We start from the raw sequence: 20,365 nt of genomic DNA, 5'->3' as shown, positions 1-20,365 counted from the left end.
ACCAAACCTAATTGCTCCTCAAGGTCACAAAACAATAACCGGTACTGACGGCTAGGCTCGTCTTAATCATATAAGTAGCGCGTTTCCACCCCCTGATTGAGGGAGTCGTCTGTTGTATTCATACGACTCCTACTTGACGAAAACGAGGCGCGATAGGTAGGCTTACAGAATTTGTGATAGGGTATGATACTCTTTTATGCGATCTGACACACACCTTGAAAACGGGTAGTATGGTCAGATATACCGGTTTATTCTGGACCCGTAGGTGCCGAGTCTGGTAGTTGGGAAGGCCTGAGTGTTGCTAGTAATCCATTATTGCTGTTTTTACAGACGGTTAAATTTTAAACGCACGGAATACAGTGTAGCAGCTTAATTTAAGACAAAACTAAAAAAAAGTAATTCAATTTCGATGATTGAGTTCTCGAGAACAAGAGAACATGAATACGGTATCACCGCGTCACCATGTTCAATATGACCTTTAGTCCCCCATGTGAAACAGACGCAAAACGAAAGTTCAGACGAAGTCACCCTACTTATAGAATGGTAAAAATCAATCGGTACACAAATATGTTGAAACAATTGAAGAAAAATGAAACGAAACTCATTATTTCTCACCTTCATACAAAGAAGATCCCAATAAACAATCCTGTGACGGTTAAATCGAGGGAATTACACCTGTGCCCTGCATCCTATCTCGACAGCGTCATTGCGTGATATGTTATCAGAATGGGCCACCCGCCAGTTTGAGCTGGTTTTTTTAGTGTGCAAAAGAAGCCATTCGTGTGTAAGACGTCATCAGTTAGTGAGTATGGAAGAAGATCGCTATCGATGTATAATTTTCACGCGGCATTTTAAAGTCGTCTGATAAAAATCGATCTCTGAAGTTTCAGCGTTGCGAACGTTATATTGGGACGCGGTGAAGAAAAATCGACCTTGCTGAGCAATAAATGTGAAATTCTTCAGAAACCTGATATTATCATGGACTTCGTGACACAAACTAACCGAAATACTACTTTGGACGATTGAACAGTTTTAATACGGAAAGATAGGATTAGATGAAATTTTCATCGGGGTGGGACACCGCATGTATCGTAAGTTAAGCTAATTTTGTGATCATTTTTCAGTGACTTCAAATAAGTTTTTATTTAAATAACAATTTGCACATTCTGTTTATTATATCTTCTTGCAGTAGATGTATTTCTTGCTTCAATAATCCATTCAAACCCTAAACAAACTGTTCTTAAATAGAGGTAGGGTCAAAATTCCACAAAAAAGGACGCCATTTTGAGGGTTATTTCGATATATTTTCTGCTTTTTCTATTTTTTTGCTTTTATAACAACATCCTCCTTGCTCATGCAGCTTCTTTGATTTGTTATTGAAACATACACAACGATGTCATGAGAATTTGGTTGGCTATCTAAATTTAAATAACATTCTTGTTATGGCCCCCCTGCAGTGCACCACTAGCAAAGAATGACTGCTTAGGAAGACTCTTTCCATCAGATGTAGAAAAGCAGAAGATAGAATGCCCTTCTGTAACGGCTACTTTTAAGTGTTGACTTTTAATTGAAATTATATCTTTAAATCACAACGCATTCTTGAAATATTTATTCTTAATATCAGAATAAAATAACTGGATGACTGATAATGAAAAGTAGAACATTTCATAGTAAGCAAGATTTCTTTATTTCTTTAAAAGTAAAAGAAAAAAAAAGAAAATTCACTGATACCCAGTCCCATGCTAAAAAGACAAAAAACAATAACAATCAATTAAAAAATTAGCATCATATTTTAAATTATCCAATTAATTTTCTGTAAACAAACTCAACCTATGTCAATATTTTAATAAACAATATAATATAATATAACATAACATAACATCGTAACATTTAAATAAACTGCGTGCTCTCTGTATATTAGAATTGGTCGAAATCTTCCTTAATTCAATAATCAAACAATAATTTCTGAAACCGAATATTCATAATGAATTTCATACTTTTTTAACCACGCAAATTAAATATATGCTTTCATTTTGATAATGAAAACCTTGTTTTCTTTATATGTTGAAATTTGTCAAAATTTGTATCTATCTTTGAAGATTATATCATTTAAATTTTACATCCCATTTCAACGCACAGTTTCATTTCTTACGCAGTTAGGAGTGGTTTCTGCTTCTATTGTTAGTGGAAACTGGCTCCTTTCCTCCGTGTCATGTGATAAACCTTCATAGCTTATGTGCTGGGAATGTCTATTTTTCTTTTGAACACGTCCAGTTTTGCCACCGTATGAATGAGCGTCGAAGCTGTGGCAATTATGAATTTTTCTCCTGGTGCACCTCCCCCGTTTACGCCTTGGCTCTGGAGCTGGAATGTCTTGAATCCGCCGGATCTCGGCGCCAGAACTTTTCAGTATGCTGGTCAGAGCTGAAATGTAGTGGATCGCCAGACGCAGGGTGGCTATCTTCGACAGCCTTTGGTGCTCACTGAGATTTGACTTGGGGACAACCTTCCTCAGCTCCTCAAACGCATCGTTTAGCAAGTGCATACGGTTTCTCTCGCGTTCTGTGGCTCCCCCGCGCGAGTACTGCACCAACTTATTATCCCCGTGTTCACCGTGGACACACGGGTACTGTTGCTTGGGATGAGGATTCTGCTGGGGAAGGCTGCTGTAACTGCCAACGGAGTGCTCTGCGGTGTTGGTTTCAATGGTCAGAATTTCACGTGCGCCTGTGTACTCATGGAAATTGTTTCCGTCCCACTGTGGCGCAGAGCAAACCATGTTATTGTTATAGTTTATCTGGTAGTACAAAACGGTTTGGCTGTCTCCATTATTTTGCGCTAAATTTTGGTAGTCAATTGCGTTTTCAAATGCCGGCTGCTGCAAACTGCAGTCCGTGCGCGTCCAAGGAGCTTGTCCCGTCGGCGGTGTAAGACCAAAAGCATTCAGTGAATTATCCATCAGTGCCATCTTTGTAGAAGGTGTCCGTGTTCTTGGAGTTCTGGTTGTAAAACTACTCCTCTTCTTGAGGTAGCGCGCTTTAAATCCAACAGCGTTTTCTGCATGTCTTCTCTTTTGAAGTGATAAAGTTTCCGAGTCTAGACACAAAAGAGACGCCCAGCAGAGGAGCTCGTGGGCCATGTTTAATTTGAGTCAAATTACTTTATCTTGAAGTGGAGAGATTAGATTGCGCTAGCTTGAAAATTTGTATCGACAACTTGGCGAAATGACGAAAGTCCTGCACAAAGATAGAGAAAAACTGGCTCATGCTGACAATAGAGTATGGGCCCCAGGAGATTTGAAAGCACAGACGAAACATTAGTAGGTGCTGTAAATGACAATGCTGTCGAATTCCTTATTTAATTAATATATGGAGAAAATAAGCAAAAATGCAAAGTTTTTAGAAATTGAAATGATTTGAAAACGTAAGTAACATGGCGTCACCGCCCACTGTTGCTGGACAAGAAGCGACGGTGCTTCGCCAGAAATTGCTGAGCAGCGGTTAATAGTCCCCGCTGTGCAGATAGGTAACACCACGCCTCAACCACATAACCAACAATTAAGTTGATTACAGGAAAAAAACTTAAAGTGTGAGTAATGCATAAAATGTTTTTGCTTCAGTGGCAATGAGTTTGCTCCGTCGATTTCATGTTCAAGGTTATTTCCGTCATCCTTAACTCTCAACTTCTTGTAAGCCTAGTGATTTTTTTTCTTTTCTTGTTTTCTTTTCATATATATATATATATATATATACTGTATATATACTGATTGGCAAAAACACGGTGATATATTTCATGAGACAGATTTATTAATATTAATCCAAGAATCAAATAATTATAAGGGTAAACGTTATTATAAAACGCAATATCTATAAAATCCAGGGTTTTATGTTTATGCTGATGTGACCTTTAACTTAATTTGAAAGTAGAAGCGTACTCTTCGATATCAGTGTGTTTTGCCGGAGAAGGACAACATATTGATAAATTCAATAGTATTTTGATTAAAAATGAAACGTTGTTTAAATTCACTTTGCGACATCGCAGCTGTGCTAAGATTTCAGGAAGCGGTTGTATCACAATTGCAACAGAAGATAGAGAATGGAACAATATTTATTTTCAACAGGAATGAAAGTGATACGCCAATTATCTTCGCCTCTGACCGCGCTAAACTTGGCTTTTGTTTGAAGTAATTAGCTGCTGTTTGTCCACTCCCCGCGTGCCGGACTCGTGCGGACGCGTGGAGAACGCGTGCTGTGGTGAATCTAATTACGAACAGAGCTTCCGCTGACACGCCTAAAGCCTCTATACCGGGGCATTTTATCTATATGTTAGCTCACGATTAGTTTTATCATAGGATTTTTTTATCCTCCTGAACAGGTTTACCTATCTCCTGGTCTTTTTTATTAGGCACAACCACGCTCCCAGCGTCTTTTCACCGTTTATTAGATACTGTCATAGACTAGGCCTTGTCATAAGGCGCGTTGACAAAAGGTCCAAATCGTCTGTGGCGAAAGGTGTATGTCCATGAAAAAAAGGAGTAGTCCCCAAAGTTGTATATTTTTCGTATAAAGAGATTTCACGTTGGATTTTGGTCTGCTTTCCATATATTTTTTTGGCTTTGAATGCCGTTTTATTCAAAGTGCTTTAAACAGCTATTATAATAAGTGATAATTGATGACTGCAAGGGGCTTTATTGTCCAAATGTGTAATAAGGTTTATGATTGTGAGTTCATTGACATCATCTCGTTTATATGTGTGCATTGCTTTATATTTATTTTTCCAGTTCATACATTTTCTTTCTTCATTATTAAATTTAAAACAAATCTTTTCATATTCAATGCTCTCCGTGTTTTTACATCCCTTCAAAATGTGAGCCTAATAGTGACTTGACTTGTAGTTACCTGGGGCCTTTTATATTAAGAACTTTCGATGTAGAAAATAGTTCTATGCAATTAGACCAAAAATTTACTTTGACTTAAATTAAACAGCAGTGGTCCCTTTGGATAACAAACTGCACCGACAGGAACGCCAGTCCGTTTTCTCTGGCTTTACTTTGTTTAGGTGACATTCGCCCCATATACTTACCTCGATACTTTTGGCTAACCTTAGCACTGTTAACCTTAGCACTGTTCATATAACATTATATTATATGGGACCCAGGAATTTTTTTGTGTCTTTTTTGCGCACTCAAAATAATATTTGGTGCAGTTGCTTTGTTGAGCCTTCCAATGCATTCAGTAGACCAGCACTGGGCCCTTATTCTGTGGGCACATATTAGAAGGCATGCCAAGATATGCAATTACTCTGTGCAAGTATCATGCATCTTGAGTGTATTCTATGTAAAATAAAAAATAAAATAAAAATGTCAGGATTACCCAGGGACCGTAGCGATAGTCCGAAGGTTCAATAGTCCGAAGGTTCATTGGTCCGAATGTTCACTATAGAACCTTCGGACCAATGAACCCTTGATTAAAAAATCGATAAAAATGTTACCACTTTTCGGACCAATGAACCTTCGGACCAATGAACCTTCGGACTATCGAGACGCCCCCATTACCCATCTTTTCAACTTATCTTCCACTCGGCTCCAGTATCATGCTTGGCACTGCTGTAAAGATGCAGTAATTGGAATGCTGCAGATAAGAATCTCAACAACTGCAATGCCGTCGTCTTTTCTGTCAGTCTGTTTTACTAAATTACTTTTTAGTCTCTCTCTATGACTTTAACGCTAAGTTAACAGACAATCCTTGCTGTGATAACACATTTACATCTTTCTTGCCTTGTAAGTACATGTTAATTGAAATGTAGCGTAATGTACTATTCCCACACTCTTTACAATGAAACGCATTATTTAGAAATCACGACCTGTGTCATTTGGTCAAATGGCAATTTTCCTATCTGAGATTTGCATTCTTGATACATTCCCATCCCCCAACGCAGAGGTATATTTATAACATTGAAACTGGTTTCGGGTGTTCACGGATCACGCGTTGCATTCTGTGTCAATTAACAAAAGCTCCACCCTCTCCAATCCATTTTCTGATTCCATAGCAGTCCAACTAAATTTTATTTTTTGACAACCACCAAACGAAGTCGGTGACACCAGTAACTGGGTATAACTATCAATTTGGACCCTTCATATCATATATGATAATTGTTTTAAAAAGTCGCTATAATATACAGAAACACGATTTAGCTAGGACCAAATAGAACTTTCGAATAGACCTAGAAAACGTCTGGATAAAACGATTTCAAAGGTGGTTTTGACATAATTCTATCAAAGGAAAATGAAAAAACTTAAGTACCACCCTCCACATTACTGCAAGCTACAAAGTACGTAACGTACCATTACGAAGTGGTGTCATATCAACCAAACGAAAATCGGGCAAAAACAATCGGAGAGCTTTTTTTCTTGTGGATGAACAGGGCATCAACTCGTCTTTTTCAAGTAACGAAGAACTGAAATGTACAACATCGTCAGGGTAAAAGAAATTTATTCCAAATACAATCGAAATGTTGGTCACTTTTGGAAATTTCCGTGGAGTCACGTGCAGGTACCCGTACTCACTTTTAAATCTGGTCTTATTCAGTGAGGATTTTTTTTATTTCATGAGATCTTCCATTTTGAGGTCATATGTTATTGCTAAATCTCCTGGTTAACCTACACTGAAAATTTGTAATATCAAAAGAATCATCTATGGTTAAATAGTTTACTAACAAAGATTGTACAAAATAAAATATACTTTTTTTTACGCTATCATACACATAGTTTGAAATTGTGGCTCTCCAATCACTCTCGAATGGTCGATGTAGTTTCACATTCTTCCGTGCACATTTGGCCACCTCATTTCAAAATACAGCCACAAGACGAAAGCAGCACAATAAGTTAAGAAGAATAGTCCATTAAAAATGCTACTAGACACGCACTAAAGGAAATATTCCACTATGCAGTATAAAATCCCTCCTAGAAATGTGGATAAATTGATGATGCGTTTGGTCTCATGATTGGTGAGATTGTTGAAACATGAAGTCTAAAAAGTCAGTCAATATGAACATGTTAAGCTCTCTCTCCACGGATTCTCCTAGCCAGCTGGATATCCTTGGGCATAATGGTGACACGCTTAGCATGGATGGCACACAAGTTGGTGTCCTCAAATAATCCAACCAAATATGCCTCACTGGCTTCCTGAAATGTAACAAATGGGACGAAATTATTCAAAGTCAGTAAAAAGGGCCATGTTTCAATTATTTTGTTGTAGAAGGATGTTTGACTTAAAGCCCATTTACCAAGAAAAACAAATCAATAAATCTATGTCACATCACTTGCCAACACCTTGCCAGGTTCACCAACAAATTTACAGTTATTCAATATTAAAATTTAGACAATTTCTGGTTACCTGCAGAGCCCCAATGGCAGCACTCTGGAACCTGAGATCAGTTTTGAAGTCCTGTGCGATTTCACGGACAAGTCTCTGGAATGGCAACTTGCGGATCAGCAACTCTGTGGACTTCTGATAACGACGAATCTCTCTGAGAGCTACAGTTCCAGGCCTGTAACGATGGGGCTTCTTCACGCCTCCGGTTGATGGCGCGCTTTTACGCGCTGCCTTGGTGGCCAACTGCTTACGCGGGGCCTTTCCACCAGTGGATTTACGAGCAGTCTGCTTTGTACGAGCCATTTCTGGAAATTAAAATGACTTTACTTAAAGATAGAAATCCCACTGACAACTGTGTTCGTCGTTACTTTGTTTGGATGAACCTCATGGCATCTTGACCTACTAACCTTAGCGCTTTGTTCAAAATCTACAGTCAAATAATTCTAGTATGAAAAAAGTTATATTAAAATACGAGTACAGCATAAGGTAACTTTTAATGTTGTGTAATGGTTCTGATATTAAAAACTTCAGAGGAATTTCTCAAATGGTTAAATTTGGAATGTATTACTCATCAATGAGAAAATGGCGTCACCGGTAACTCTAAACAAAAATGGCGGTCAAATTTCTTATGAAATAAATTCAAATTTTTCTTAAAAAGCAGAATTAAACCATGTGTAAATTTTATATCGTTGTATTCCACATAAATTGAAAATGGAGTTTAAATAGTTTTTAATAACTTTTTTAATTCAGGTTTGTCAAAATTCTTACCTTTTCACGAGGTAGACTTAAGTCGACGTCGAGTGTTTCAATGATAATAGAAGACGGTACAGACTTCGCTTCCCAGATTCTATAAATAACTTTCAATGTATGAAAAATGCTGATTGGAGCAAATCTGACATTTTTGGCCTGACCTACTTAATTCTCATTGGACGAATAAGTTGCTTTCTTATTGGTCGAGATTTCGCCCCTGTTTTATTTTCAATTGGATGCGCTATCCGAGTTCTGATTGGACGATGAACATGCTTCTGATTGGCTAATCGTATGCAGCACTAGATCCGCGCACCTGCATATTCCACGGCACCGAGCGAGTTTGTGTTGTGAGGACGGCATAAAGAAAAGTTGAATTTACTCGATCTGTTTTGCAGATGTTATTTATCTTATAAGAACACATTTTATTGCCTTACCTATTACTTTTCATGTTGCAAGAAACAGGGATATGTGCTTTGATATGTAGTCTATTTCGTATCTGTAGCTATCACGTTGACCCGTCAATGAATCAATCTACTATATGCATGCCACAAAATCTAATTATGCCACTCAACTCTTTGATGTCATCATGACAAAACAATGAAAACATGAAAAATATTGAAATCATTCAAATCTTTGAAGTAGTTTGTCTTCACAGATTCGTTTTGACAATCCAGTAGACTACATATCTTTCAAATATAAGGATAAGGCTTCGCCTAATATGGAATGACAGTCGAAAGAGAAACCAGTCACGCAATACAAGCTAATCCTGAACCAGATTACAGTGCATAGCCTATGCAATGCAGGCATTGAGCTCCTTTTTTTCCCTTCGTTATTTATTTATTTTTGGAGGGGGGCATGCATTTCAATTCCCATGTACTGAGTTTCAATACTTCCCTAAAGCACCTACTTAAAATACATCTTTTACCTTGATATACGAAAATAGTAGTCTGATTGTCTGCTTCCAATCAAGATTGGTCGTATTTACTAGTAAGCACCAAGAGCCTGTGAAAGGATTCATTATCATTGAATTAATTAAGCATTTAGTAAAATAAACAATCATTGCATGTCACCACAGACCTCTCTATCTGTAAAACATTTCAATATTATTTTCAGACTTTTACTCCAATTACTGCTGTTTACTCAGTTTAAAAATTTGTTGAACAAATGAAAACATTTATTTGGATTCAAAGTCTAGGAAGTTGATAATTTACTTGTTTGCACGTGTCAGCACAGCATGAAGGGCCCCACAATTTTTAATTACAAAAACGTAAGAAATAAGAGAAAATGAATAAAAGCAAACCAATTTTTAAGCTTTGAGAAATATTTAATAATATACAAAAACCAACAACCAGGTACCTTATTCAAACTTAAAAAAAGAAAAAAAAAATGGAGGGATGCTTTTCTTTAATAGATTTTCCATTTACTATGACATTTCATGACAATGGTAAAATTTACAAAAGGAGAATGAAGAAAACTTTCTCATTTCATAATGCCTGTTCTAGTGGAAGCAAGAGCCAGCTCTGCCTGGTGTAAATTTGTGCCTACAATCAATCATCAACAGAAATAATCATACCTTATAGGTAAAGAAGGATCAATAGTACTCAAAACATAATCAAATTCAATGTAAACCAATTATAATAATATATATTTAAAACAATGGGCACAAAGAGAGGTCTCTCAAAAATGAAATGATAGTCATGTAAAGTCCAATTCTTGAAGCTGTGAAAACAGGTTTGTGATTATGAAGGAAATCAAGTTACAAGTCTAATCTTCAATATTGCCTCTATAAGAATGGTCTAATTAGACACAATATACCACCTTCTCCCTCAATTACTTAGTCAATCATATAAGAAAATATTGCAATGTAATGCATAACTGCATCAAGCTAAACTCTGACTTCCAAAAAGTTCAGATTTAAACATCCCGATTGTCATTTTTGTAATGCACCAATGCTTTTTTGATGTCCATTCACAATCATTGATATGAAGTAAAGTGTACTTGAAATACCATCTCCAGGCATGAAAGAAAGCAACTGCAATGTCATTTGATTACAATCGTCTATTGGGAAATCATCCTCTGCTACCATCTTGGCATATATAACTGTATAGTATAATCCTTATATGAGAACCTGATCCACCATCCTGTATTTGTAATCTGTTAAAGCTCCTTTTCTCCCAAGAAAAAAAAATCAGCACCTTTCTCCCCTTATTTTATAAAATGTATGGTTAAAATGACTAACGAGAGAGATGATTATAGAGGCAGTACAATGCTGGATCTCTGTGTTATAGGGGCATGGCAGTACGGACATTCTGTGGTTAGACTGGAGCAGCTATCACACAGTACATAGTGATTACAAGGCATAACAGCTACACTTCGGTTCTTGTCTTGACATACTAGGCATTTCATGGCTGTATACTGATATACGATCTGAAAAAAAAAAAAATAAATAAAAAAAAAATAATAATTAAAATAAATAAATATAATAATAATTAACAAAATTGAGCCTTAATGTTCATCCTATTCTATGTTCCCTTCTCTTCTTTGAATATGCATGCATACTTAAAAATAGCAACTCCTTGTAATATTTACAATTATCGCGAGTATACTATATAATTAATTTTTTCAACTTGATCACCATCCATGCCTCCCAATAATGTACAATAAGTGGTTTTACTATTTTATCAGACTTACTTTATCTAATCTATCTAAATCTAATCGTAGCTGAGTCTGCAAATTTTTCAACTGAGCTATTGGCAAGTTTTCCAGTTCATTGATACGTTTTAAACAGTGTAAAAAGGGTCCTCCATTTAGCCGTTCTACTTCTTGTGTTAATTTCACAACTTGACCCAATGCCTGAAAAGAAAGTAATAGAACCCGTTAATTTAAATTAATAGTGTATATTATTCTCTTAAAATATGCAGTATAAATTGGGTTTACTTGTTTCATTACTGAAGTGAACAATATAATCACTGCAGAAGTAAATTTACACCTATGCACTTGTCGATCGCACATTTCATAAGACTGCATTACCTCATCTCTTTGCCTCATAATTTCTAATTTCTCTGCTTCTGCAATTTTTGCCTTCTTTAAAGATTCTTCTGCCTCTTTTTTCCAAGCATCACAAGCCTAAAATTACATAAGAATCATCAGTTATGCTTTAAATCAAATTTCATTATAACCTTCTCAGTTAACCAAATTTAACTAAAATTTCCATAATCCAACTTAACAAGCAATAAAAGTAGATGCAGAAGACTTTTATTAAACTATTCATTCTTTTATTCACTCATTTTAGAAAACATAATTACAACTTACACTCCTGGCTTGCGAAATACCCTCCTCCCAAGAATGCAGCTTGGACTTATTGGCCATCAGCTCCTCTCGAAGCCTGTGCATCTCACTATTTGAGCTGAAGGTTGGTGAAGGTGCCACCAGGGGGGATAATGCCCCACCTGTACTGCTCCTGGGGGAGTTATTGGTATAGTCTGAGAACCCTGGCATGTGGTACTTTCCTGGATTGGGTTGACTCAGGAAAGCAGCTGCAGCCTGCAAATATAGCGTAGAATGCAATTACAATACACATTCTGAGTCTAAACTATTGCTGGGTTCGTCAATTATCTTAAAATATGAAACAAAGCAGTCACATATATGTTATGGGTTGGTTTGATCCAGTTATATTAACTGTTATCATAATAACTACTAGACAAGATAATAATAATTATGTGAAACAATACTCTTTAGATCAGTTTAAAATGAATACAATAATTTCTACAAAGAAAATGCCCATCGTGATTTTATGGTATCTTTGGTTCTCTAAGTTTTAAGGTGGTGTTAACTGGAAAATCTGATTGCCGAGAAAATGTAAACACAAACCTGTTCTAGCTGTTGCTCTTGTTTCTGTTGCAGCTGCATCTGTTGTGGTACAAAAGCTGGGGGCAAACTACCTAAAGAAGATACAGGCGAGTCCAGACTGCCTGCACTGCCTCGGGATACACCGCCATCTGGGATATTGACAGGCCCAGATGATGATCCTAGATAATCTGGAATATTAGGAACAACAGCAATATATTGTACTGGTAACCTATGATATTGGATCTGACCACTAGAGTATGGGATGTTCCAAGTGGATTTACGGAACATGTATATGTTAAAAATCAAAGATGTCTAGGTAACTTAGTAGTATTTTTGTTTCAGAAGACGTTTTACTTGATATAAAAAAGAAAAACAAAACTTGACAGCCAGTGTCCCATCCTATAAATGACATAACCACTGTCCGTACTTTTTTCAGGTATCAATTAATAAAACATAACTTACTAGAGGAAAACCCTGCACTTATTGAACTGCACACGGAGTTGTTGTCATTATCCTTCTCTAGTTCCTTGTCTATAGAGGAAAGGTCAAAATCTTCCAAATTGAGATCTTCCAGTGCATTGCCTGAAATAAAATATTGATTACATAAATTACTTATTGTAAAGATTCTCATAATATCTTTCTACTGAGTGGGGTTAAAAATCTGGTCTTTATTACTTAATGAAGAGGAATACTACTATATCCAACACTTAAATTAAGCACAAATCAGGGTTGGAAAGGATGGGGAGTGGAATGCAGGTTGCTACTAATTGGCTGTTAATACCAACTCCAAGAAGTGGATAGTGCAAACATTTTATTTTGGGTTTGGGAAGGGAAGTGGAAGTAAACTGGTGCACACGGTTGTGCAGTGGATGCTGACAGTTACAGTGTGTGTACACCATTAGGAGAATGGGGTGCATGTGACTCTAGCTGTTGTTCTCAATGATCAAAGGAAGTTTTCTTAGACACCTACCTATAACAGACTCCACAGTATCACCAGGGGGAAAGAAAGGCGGTGCAAGTGGCGACATAGTGGATGTAGCTGATGGTACTGAGCTATTATTAGATGTTGCTGAGCTATTACTCCCATTTAGCGTATGGATTAGTATTAGATTTTGTTTTCTCTTAGCCTTTTCAGAAGTGTCCAAACTGGGATCATTTTCTATAGCTTGTAACTGCTGCCTAAGCTTGGCCTGAGACATGACTGTCTGTGGCTGGAAAACAAGGGAACAAAATGGCACATATTTACAGGCCAATATCTAAATTTTACATCTAGGTTCAAAGAGTATTATTTCAGAATGTTTATGTAATTTTGTTTTTTAAGACACCTTTCACATTTACATGATAATTTACACCTGTTTATACTAAAAGCTCAAATGGATGCTTATTATTACAATTTAAACCAATCTATTCCCTGCATTTGATGTGTTTGAGAGATTACACAAGTTACCTGAGTATCTTCTCTCCCAATTCCTGGTGTTCTTTGATAGAACCCGCTATCTGAAGTACTAATACTGCTGGAAGTGCTACTAGAGCGTCCTTTCCCTATAGGACCAGGTACACCGTGGCCAATAAAAACTGGAGAGGACATCTGACCTGTAATCTGGAATATGATCAACTCATGTTTCAGAGGTAAATTTCAGGTTAAGGCAAAGCTCAGTAGTGTTTTATTGGACCATATATATCTCTCTCTGGATGAATAGGTTAACTATGTATCCCAGAGTCCTTGGTATAGTTTAAAAAACATTTCATGCTTTTTCTTTTTATAACTTCACAATAAAATTGATTTTCAGGCTTTAGGTGCCTCATGATAAAATTGTTTAATAAAGGAATAGGAAGGACAATCTGAGAGGAGATGTAAATCTGGCCATATCTAAGTCATTTTCTCCTCAAAGCTATGTACATCAATACAGACACTTTTAAATAAACTCTCTCTCTCTCTTTCTGTGAAGCTGGGTCACAACCTTTTCAATTGGGGCAGTGTTTCAAACTTAATGCAAGATAGCATGACTGTATTTTAAAAGCAGAACTACAGGGGGGCATAGGTACTTACTGGAGGTGTCACTGGAGAGCTATCTGCTCTTTCTTTCCCAATAGGTGCTGGCACTTTATAATCAACATGATCAGCTGTTACATCTTTGGATAAAGCTATACTGTCCTGAAATTTATGAAAAAAATAAAGATATTCAAGAAAAATAGCTGTGTAAAAGTGTTTGTTAGCATACTTCAATGTAATACCCTATCAGTTTCCCTTTGACATTTTCATTTATCAAATATTCATTTTATTAAAGTTTAACTGTACAAGTAACAATGACAGACAACCACTTACTTGGTGTTCAATACTTGATTCCAAATTGCTATCCCTTTTTTCACTTTGTGTGTTATCTATAGATGTCTGCTTTTGCAGCTCATTTGGCAGAAAAGCTGCTAGTGAACTACTAGTTGTTGTTGCTGCTATATCCCTCTGGCTTACCATTTCCTCTAAAAGAACAGATAATTTGAAGATGTTATAAATAACTTACAAAGAACTGACATTTTAAGTATAAATAAATAAATAAATAAATAAATAAATAAATAAATAAATAAATAAATAGTACATTATTACAGTTAACACCCATGCCCAAGTAACTACATTTAATGAAAATGGTAAAAGGTAGATACATTAAGCTACATTATCACAATAATTTCCTGAAGCAGTCAAATTGATGATAAATGGGGGTGGAGCTTTAAAGGACAAGAGCATGAGGTTGAGAATAAAACAATGAAAAGAGGAATTTTTTTTTGCCCTAATTTAGTAAAAGTGTTTAATTTTAATGCACTTATAAGCCATCTTGACGCATGATAAACATTAACTGTGTTGGTTTCAAATCCACTTCAGTCTTCTGTCTTCATTAAAGCAACTTACGTTCCACATGAGCAAAAGCACAAAAAGATCCACGAGGACAGTATCCAGTTTGCACCATATCATTGCATTTGGTAGACTTGTAGATCTGGGGAAAGGAAAGGTAGTGCAATGTCAATTTAAGTGTCATAAAATATCATCAATCATTGTTTATATGCATAATCATGATGGAACTTAGAATGTTGAGTATATATACAACAACTAACATCATGATAACCAACTACACACACACACACACACACATCTGATTATAAAGATTTGGAACTTACTTTTTAAGATTCTAAATCTGCATTTTACCTTGTAACTAATCAAGTCAAAGTGTCCTTAGAGTCCTGAAATCTAATGAATTAGTTTCATTTCATATTCTTATGTAATTTTCTTACCTCTGGGTGAAACTGCTGTTCTGTCCTAGTATGACAGTAGGGGCAGTTGTCTCCTGCCTCACAGACAGAGGGGTCACCCCAGTCATCCCCATGTTTCACATTAGGACAAGGTGTGGACCTGTATTTGAACACCTTGGGGCTACGTCTCCGGTCACGTGTGTTGTGGAACTGGGGACATGCATAGCCTTGTCTACATAACCGTGGTGGCCGCTTGCACTGCTCTGTTTTATAATTTGCTAAAACAAAATTTGTGTCTGCAAAGAAAAACAATGTGACTTAGCAGACATTTACAAACAACACAGAGGCATACAGAGATGAGTGGACATAAAAACAAAATTCAAGTGCCAAAGAGATACAGCTCTTAATGGGGGAGGAAAAAGGGTGAGGGCTCGGGGTAAGGGACTAAGTGCAACACAAAAATATCTAGATTTTTGAAAATTTTTCATCTATAGGTGTATAATACCTTTTCAACATTCAACCGTTAAAGGGATAACAACTCTTTATATGAGATTCAAAATTCCACAATAAATAAATACATTGTGAACAACATAAAGAAATATAATCAATTCCTTTTTATTACCAAAATGGCAGTTATCACAATAATTTATCTTTAGAGATGATTGCAAAAACCACATTTTAGGAAAAAAAAAAGAAAAGAAAAGAAAAAAAAACATTGAACTTAATTTTAATGTTGAAATGGATTCATTAACCTTTGGAAAGCATGGAAAAATTGTGGTTTACCCTAGGAAAATCTGCTCTTAGGCACTTTTCTCACCAAAATGACAAGTTGTCACTCTTTTAAGCTGAATTAATTTTGTGCTAACATACATGGGTTGGTTTGCTTTCCATGTGTTAAGTAAGTAATCATTTATTAGCAGTCCATCTAATAAACCGGCAATACACTGTGCAAAGCTTATATATACTATAAAAGGGATATAGCTAAATAAGACCAAAATGGATGGTAAATTACCTGTTAATGCAGAGTTAATAAGTAAAAAATACAATATGCATACACTGATTATGATGCACATAAAACTGGACCCAGATGTTAACTGTTGAACTTATAATTAATTTTAACCCCATTTATTCATTAAAATATCAATGACAATAGGAAAACATGCCAAAATGAAAAAGAAACAAAAAAGAAGTTTTCATAACCAATGATATTACCTTTTCTAAATATCATCCCATAGTAATGACATCAAAACCAGGCCACTTACCATTCCATCTGGGGTCTTCTGTTAGTATCTTGTCCTTTTCTAAACTCCCAGAAGATCCCAGGCTTCCATTGGTTGGTTTTTCTGGTCCTACAGGTGGCGGCTGGTCTAGATTCTGCAACTCTCTGATATCATAGACTGGGGCACGCAAGTCCTGTGCACCATGTGCAAATGCACAGTGTGGCCCGTTCTTAACACAACAGCCTTTGGCATCCGTTTCATACACACAAGTTCCTGTTTTGTAGTAACGTAAATGATATCGTCTCTCTGTATCACCTGCAGTTCTGTGTAAAAATGGGCAGCTGTAAAAAAAAAAAACCAAAATAATTTAACTAAATCCAGAGAGTAAGAAAAAGGACCCATTTCTGCATGCCTATAATAATGTAAAAGGAGAGCAGCCAAGGATAATTTTAAATATGCTTAAGAAAGAAGGGAATAAAAGGGATATAATTTAAATACTAATGAATCACTTTTATTTCAATGCAGACCTATAACATAACAAATCAAATATTTATACTGAGAATCTAAATTTCATAATTCTTTTGTGAACTGTAAAATTTCATAACTGAGGCTTACTTAATGTTAAAGGGATAATAACTCTTCGTTTCGGCCAAAAAATGAATTTTCCTGGAGTAAACAACAATTTTCCCATACTTACCAATGGTTAATGAATCCATTTTTACATTCGAAGTTAGTCCCTGGTTTTTTTTCTAAAAAGTTTGGTTTTTTGTTAAAATCTCTTAAGAGATTTTAACAGAGTATAGCCATCAATGGAGGTCACGTGGTCTAAAGACAAGCTCAGATATCAGAATAATAGCTATAACTGCCGTTTTTGTGGTAAAACAGAATATATTATATTTCTGTGAGTTATTCACAATGTTTTTATTGAGAAATATAGATCTCATACGAAGAGTTATTATCCCTTTAACATTCAAAATGTAAACTAAGTCATGTGGTATCCAATAAAACAGCCATACAAAGTTACAATGATCTCAAACTGACATCATAAAAAATAAAAAAGTAAACTAAAACTGCAATAGGTTGTCAAACTTTTTGTGCCATGGTGAATCACCTCAGATAAACAATTATATTCTGTACCTCATACAGATTGCCCACATGTAATATCTGTGGACAGCAGATCAAATGGTAGTAAAAGAAAACATTTTCTCAAATAACTATATTCATAAAATACTTTAAATAGTCAACTTATTTTTTTTCTAATATATATAAATCTTTGTTTAAAAGTCATTTTATCAGAGTTTGAGTTCAACCCCATAATTCTTACAAATGAAACTAAGAGAAATGTTTGAAGAAAAAAAGCATGCAAAATATATGATATGAAATTGATAAATTTCAACTGATAATCCCAGGATTCTTTCAGAAATAAAAGCAATCACGACTATCCCACAGGATGAGCTCATACTTGTGGGACCATAAAGAAGTGTCTATTTTGTATTTTCACTAAAAACATGTCATAATATATAGCATTTGTGTTTTGATAATAACTATACCTCTTCTCAATGCATTACATTTAGCAGTAAGATAACAAACTTAATATTTTACATAAATAATGCAATGAAAACATATGTTGTGACAGCCATCTTTACATTTAGTCAACTTGCCTCAATAACAATATTCAACATCATAGCTAGTGTATTATGAGATGAAATTTTCATAATTGTGATAAGCGGAATGCTGTTTTTATATATATACTGCTATAAAATTCTTAAAATAGAAATTGCACAAGGTAACAAAAACTGCATACCTACAATGATATATAGTGATTAAATTGTGAAACAAAACATGAAAATTATGAAGTTCATTATGTCTTAAAGTGTCGTTTACTTTACTGAATGTGTAGTCAGGTATCTTTGTTGATATTACGAAAGGTAAAATTATCTAACATAAGACAGGACAGATAGACAGAAGGGAGATAAGGAAGAGTATCAATAGAAACATCATTAAGTAGTATAAGCCTCTAAAATATCAATGTTTGGAAGTTGAGTTGTCGCGATAAATCAGATTTCCAGATATCCAGGCTAGTCCCTTCCTGAGATAGGGCAATGGAGAAACAACTAGAAAGAAAAGACTAACATTCTGCATTACTGCCTATTGTTTTCAATGTACTCAAATAATCACTAGCTTTCCCATATTTTACTCAATACCAAGAATAAAGATTTATTGTGAACGCATCCTTAGAAATAAACTTGATGTTTGATAAAATCATTTGGTATGAGCATGGGGACAGAACACTGCAGAATTTGTTAAAACCCAAGCTTATGCTCAACCTTAAGTACTTTTATATTTATGATGAACTGTTACTTACTAATGAATTGCATCATAATTCTTTTTATAGATACTTTAATCACATTTTATATATGTCTTTAATGAACCATCGAAAATAAAAATATTTTGGACATCATATTATAAGCTTTGAAAATGATTTATAAAAGTAATTTTAGTCAAATTTAATGTCTGTTATTTACTGTCAATATCAAATTGATCCAAAAACAATCACAAAATTTTGTTTTTTCCCCGTTAATTGTTTCTTTTCTTTTTTAATTTTTTTTTGTTTCTCTTTTATTGTATTGGGCAAATACTGCCATACTTGAAATCTATAAATAGGTCAAGGGTATCACTTTTAGTTCTTTCGATTTAGGAATCCACAAATAAACACATTGCAAATTAAACGAAAATACTAGGCATATTTTATATCACCCTTTGATTGAATGTGCTTTGATCTAACCACTGTCTTTAAGATGCTAAGTTGTTATCCCCTCATGATGTCCATAAGACTGGATGTAAACAAGAAATGGCCGCCATGATTGTTTATATACTTGACTTCTGTCAGGTACGAGAACACTCAAATTAAACATTCCTTTCAAGATAACATTTTAGATATAATACCTGTGTGCGTTTACCCCTTATATATGACGTGTTGATAAAATATTCTCTATTGAAGAAGTTTCTGCTTCTGCAAGTTGCAGGTTTAAGCATGCTTTGATTTTAGCCACTTTTCCCACCAAAATTCAAACATCAGCAAGTACTTACTCATCGCCATCTTGACAAATGCCTGTAGTTTCATCAAATTTTGTACAATATATATCTGGGCTATAACTGAACGTTCCGTCTCTCTTCCGGATCGGTCTCCTGCGCCTTTGATTCATAAAGTGCCAATGAAAACATGTGAACGGCCGATGTTGCGTGCACTTATGTTGCAGGAAGAGGGGACATTGTTGTGTTCTAAACTCCTTCAAATATCTGAAAATCAACGCATAAAATCAGTACAACAAGACAATACGAAGATCTTTTTTTATTGAAGACGTAAAAAAAGTAAATCGAGTTGCATGTTATGCTACTTACGTATAATGGTGAGGTTTTTCTGGTTGTGTGGGTAAAACTGGAGCCTCCGACGGCATTTTGATGTCAATAATGATCCACTGCGCATCTAAATCGCACATCTATTTCCTTAGCCCTAATTGGCCAATTTTGACCATGTGACGGGAAAGCCCCCTGTGGTTGTCCCGAGTGAACTGCGAGACGGAATCCCCCCTTTTCTGTTCTCAAGTAATCTACCGTAAAGGTGATTTTACAAAAGTGAAATGCTATTAAGAGTGTTTAACCTTAATAAGAAAAAAAAAAAGAAAAAAAAAAAAAACACTGAAATTATAAAAAACTGAGGACAGCCATTGCTATTGAAATACCAAAATTAGACAAAAATCCACCGGTGGCGCATACATTAAACGTTATTTCTCCTTATTTCTAAATAGTTTGCACAGTGAAATGAACTGATAAGCTCGATCGGAAGCAGGTTTTCACACGTAAGCACTCCCAGTGGAAAACAAACAGTCTTGAATTCTTACCATGCGTAAGCACTGCGCGACTGTTTGATTT

At 35.5% G+C, this 20,365-nt stretch overlaps 3 protein-coding genes across 3 annotated transcripts; all 3 read right to left on the bottom strand.

Moving 5' to 3' along the window:
* Positions 1 to 1,487: 1,487 nt before the first annotated feature.
* Positions 1,488 to 6,293, bottom strand: LOC147763482 (uncharacterized). The gene has a single exon (XM_087007197.1). The coding sequence runs from the start codon at positions 3,137 to 3,139 to the stop codon at positions 2,129 to 2,131; it is 1,011 nt and encodes a 336-aa protein (XP_086863323.1). The 5' UTR covers positions 3,140 to 6,293; the 3' UTR covers positions 1,488 to 2,128.
* Positions 6,294 to 6,474: 181 nt separating this feature from the next.
* LOC106164914 (histone H3.3A) lies at positions 6,475 to 8,316 on the bottom strand. Its single transcript, XM_013542962.2, has 3 exons — positions 8,142 to 8,316; positions 7,395 to 7,678; positions 6,475 to 7,183 (listed from the first exon to the last, which is right to left on the bottom strand). The coding sequence occupies exons 2-3, from the start codon at positions 7,674 to 7,676 to the stop codon at positions 7,055 to 7,057; spliced, it is 411 nt and encodes a 136-aa protein (XP_013398416.1). The 5' UTR covers positions 7,677 to 7,678; positions 8,142 to 8,316; the 3' UTR covers positions 6,475 to 7,054.
* A 1,108-nt stretch (positions 8,317 to 9,424) lies between these two features.
* Positions 9,425 to 20,019, bottom strand: LOC106164916 (RING finger protein unkempt). The gene is made up of 15 exons (XM_013542966.3): positions 19,835 to 20,019; positions 19,523 to 19,732; positions 16,475 to 16,773; positions 15,255 to 15,508; positions 14,875 to 14,959; positions 14,299 to 14,450; positions 14,023 to 14,127; positions 13,420 to 13,572; positions 12,943 to 13,183; positions 12,435 to 12,554; positions 11,994 to 12,160; positions 11,436 to 11,666; positions 11,154 to 11,249; positions 10,815 to 10,976; positions 9,425 to 10,550 (listed from the first exon to the last, which is right to left on the bottom strand). Exons 1-15 carry the CDS (start codon positions 19,930 to 19,932, stop codon positions 10,374 to 10,376), a joined length of 2,550 nt encoding a protein of 849 aa, XP_013398420.2. The 5' UTR covers positions 19,933 to 20,019; the 3' UTR covers positions 9,425 to 10,373.
* Positions 20,020 to 20,365: the final 346 nt, after the last annotated feature.

This window comes from Lingula anatina, chromosome 2 (assembly GCF_051362555.1).
Source record: "Lingula anatina isolate TDL-2025a chromosome 2, LinAna3.0, whole genome shotgun sequence".
NCBI lineage: Eukaryota > Metazoa > Brachiopoda > Lingulata > Lingulida > Lingulidae > Lingula > Lingula anatina.
Note: the sequence above shows the minus strand (reverse complement) of the source record. Positions and strands in the feature narration are given on the sequence as shown.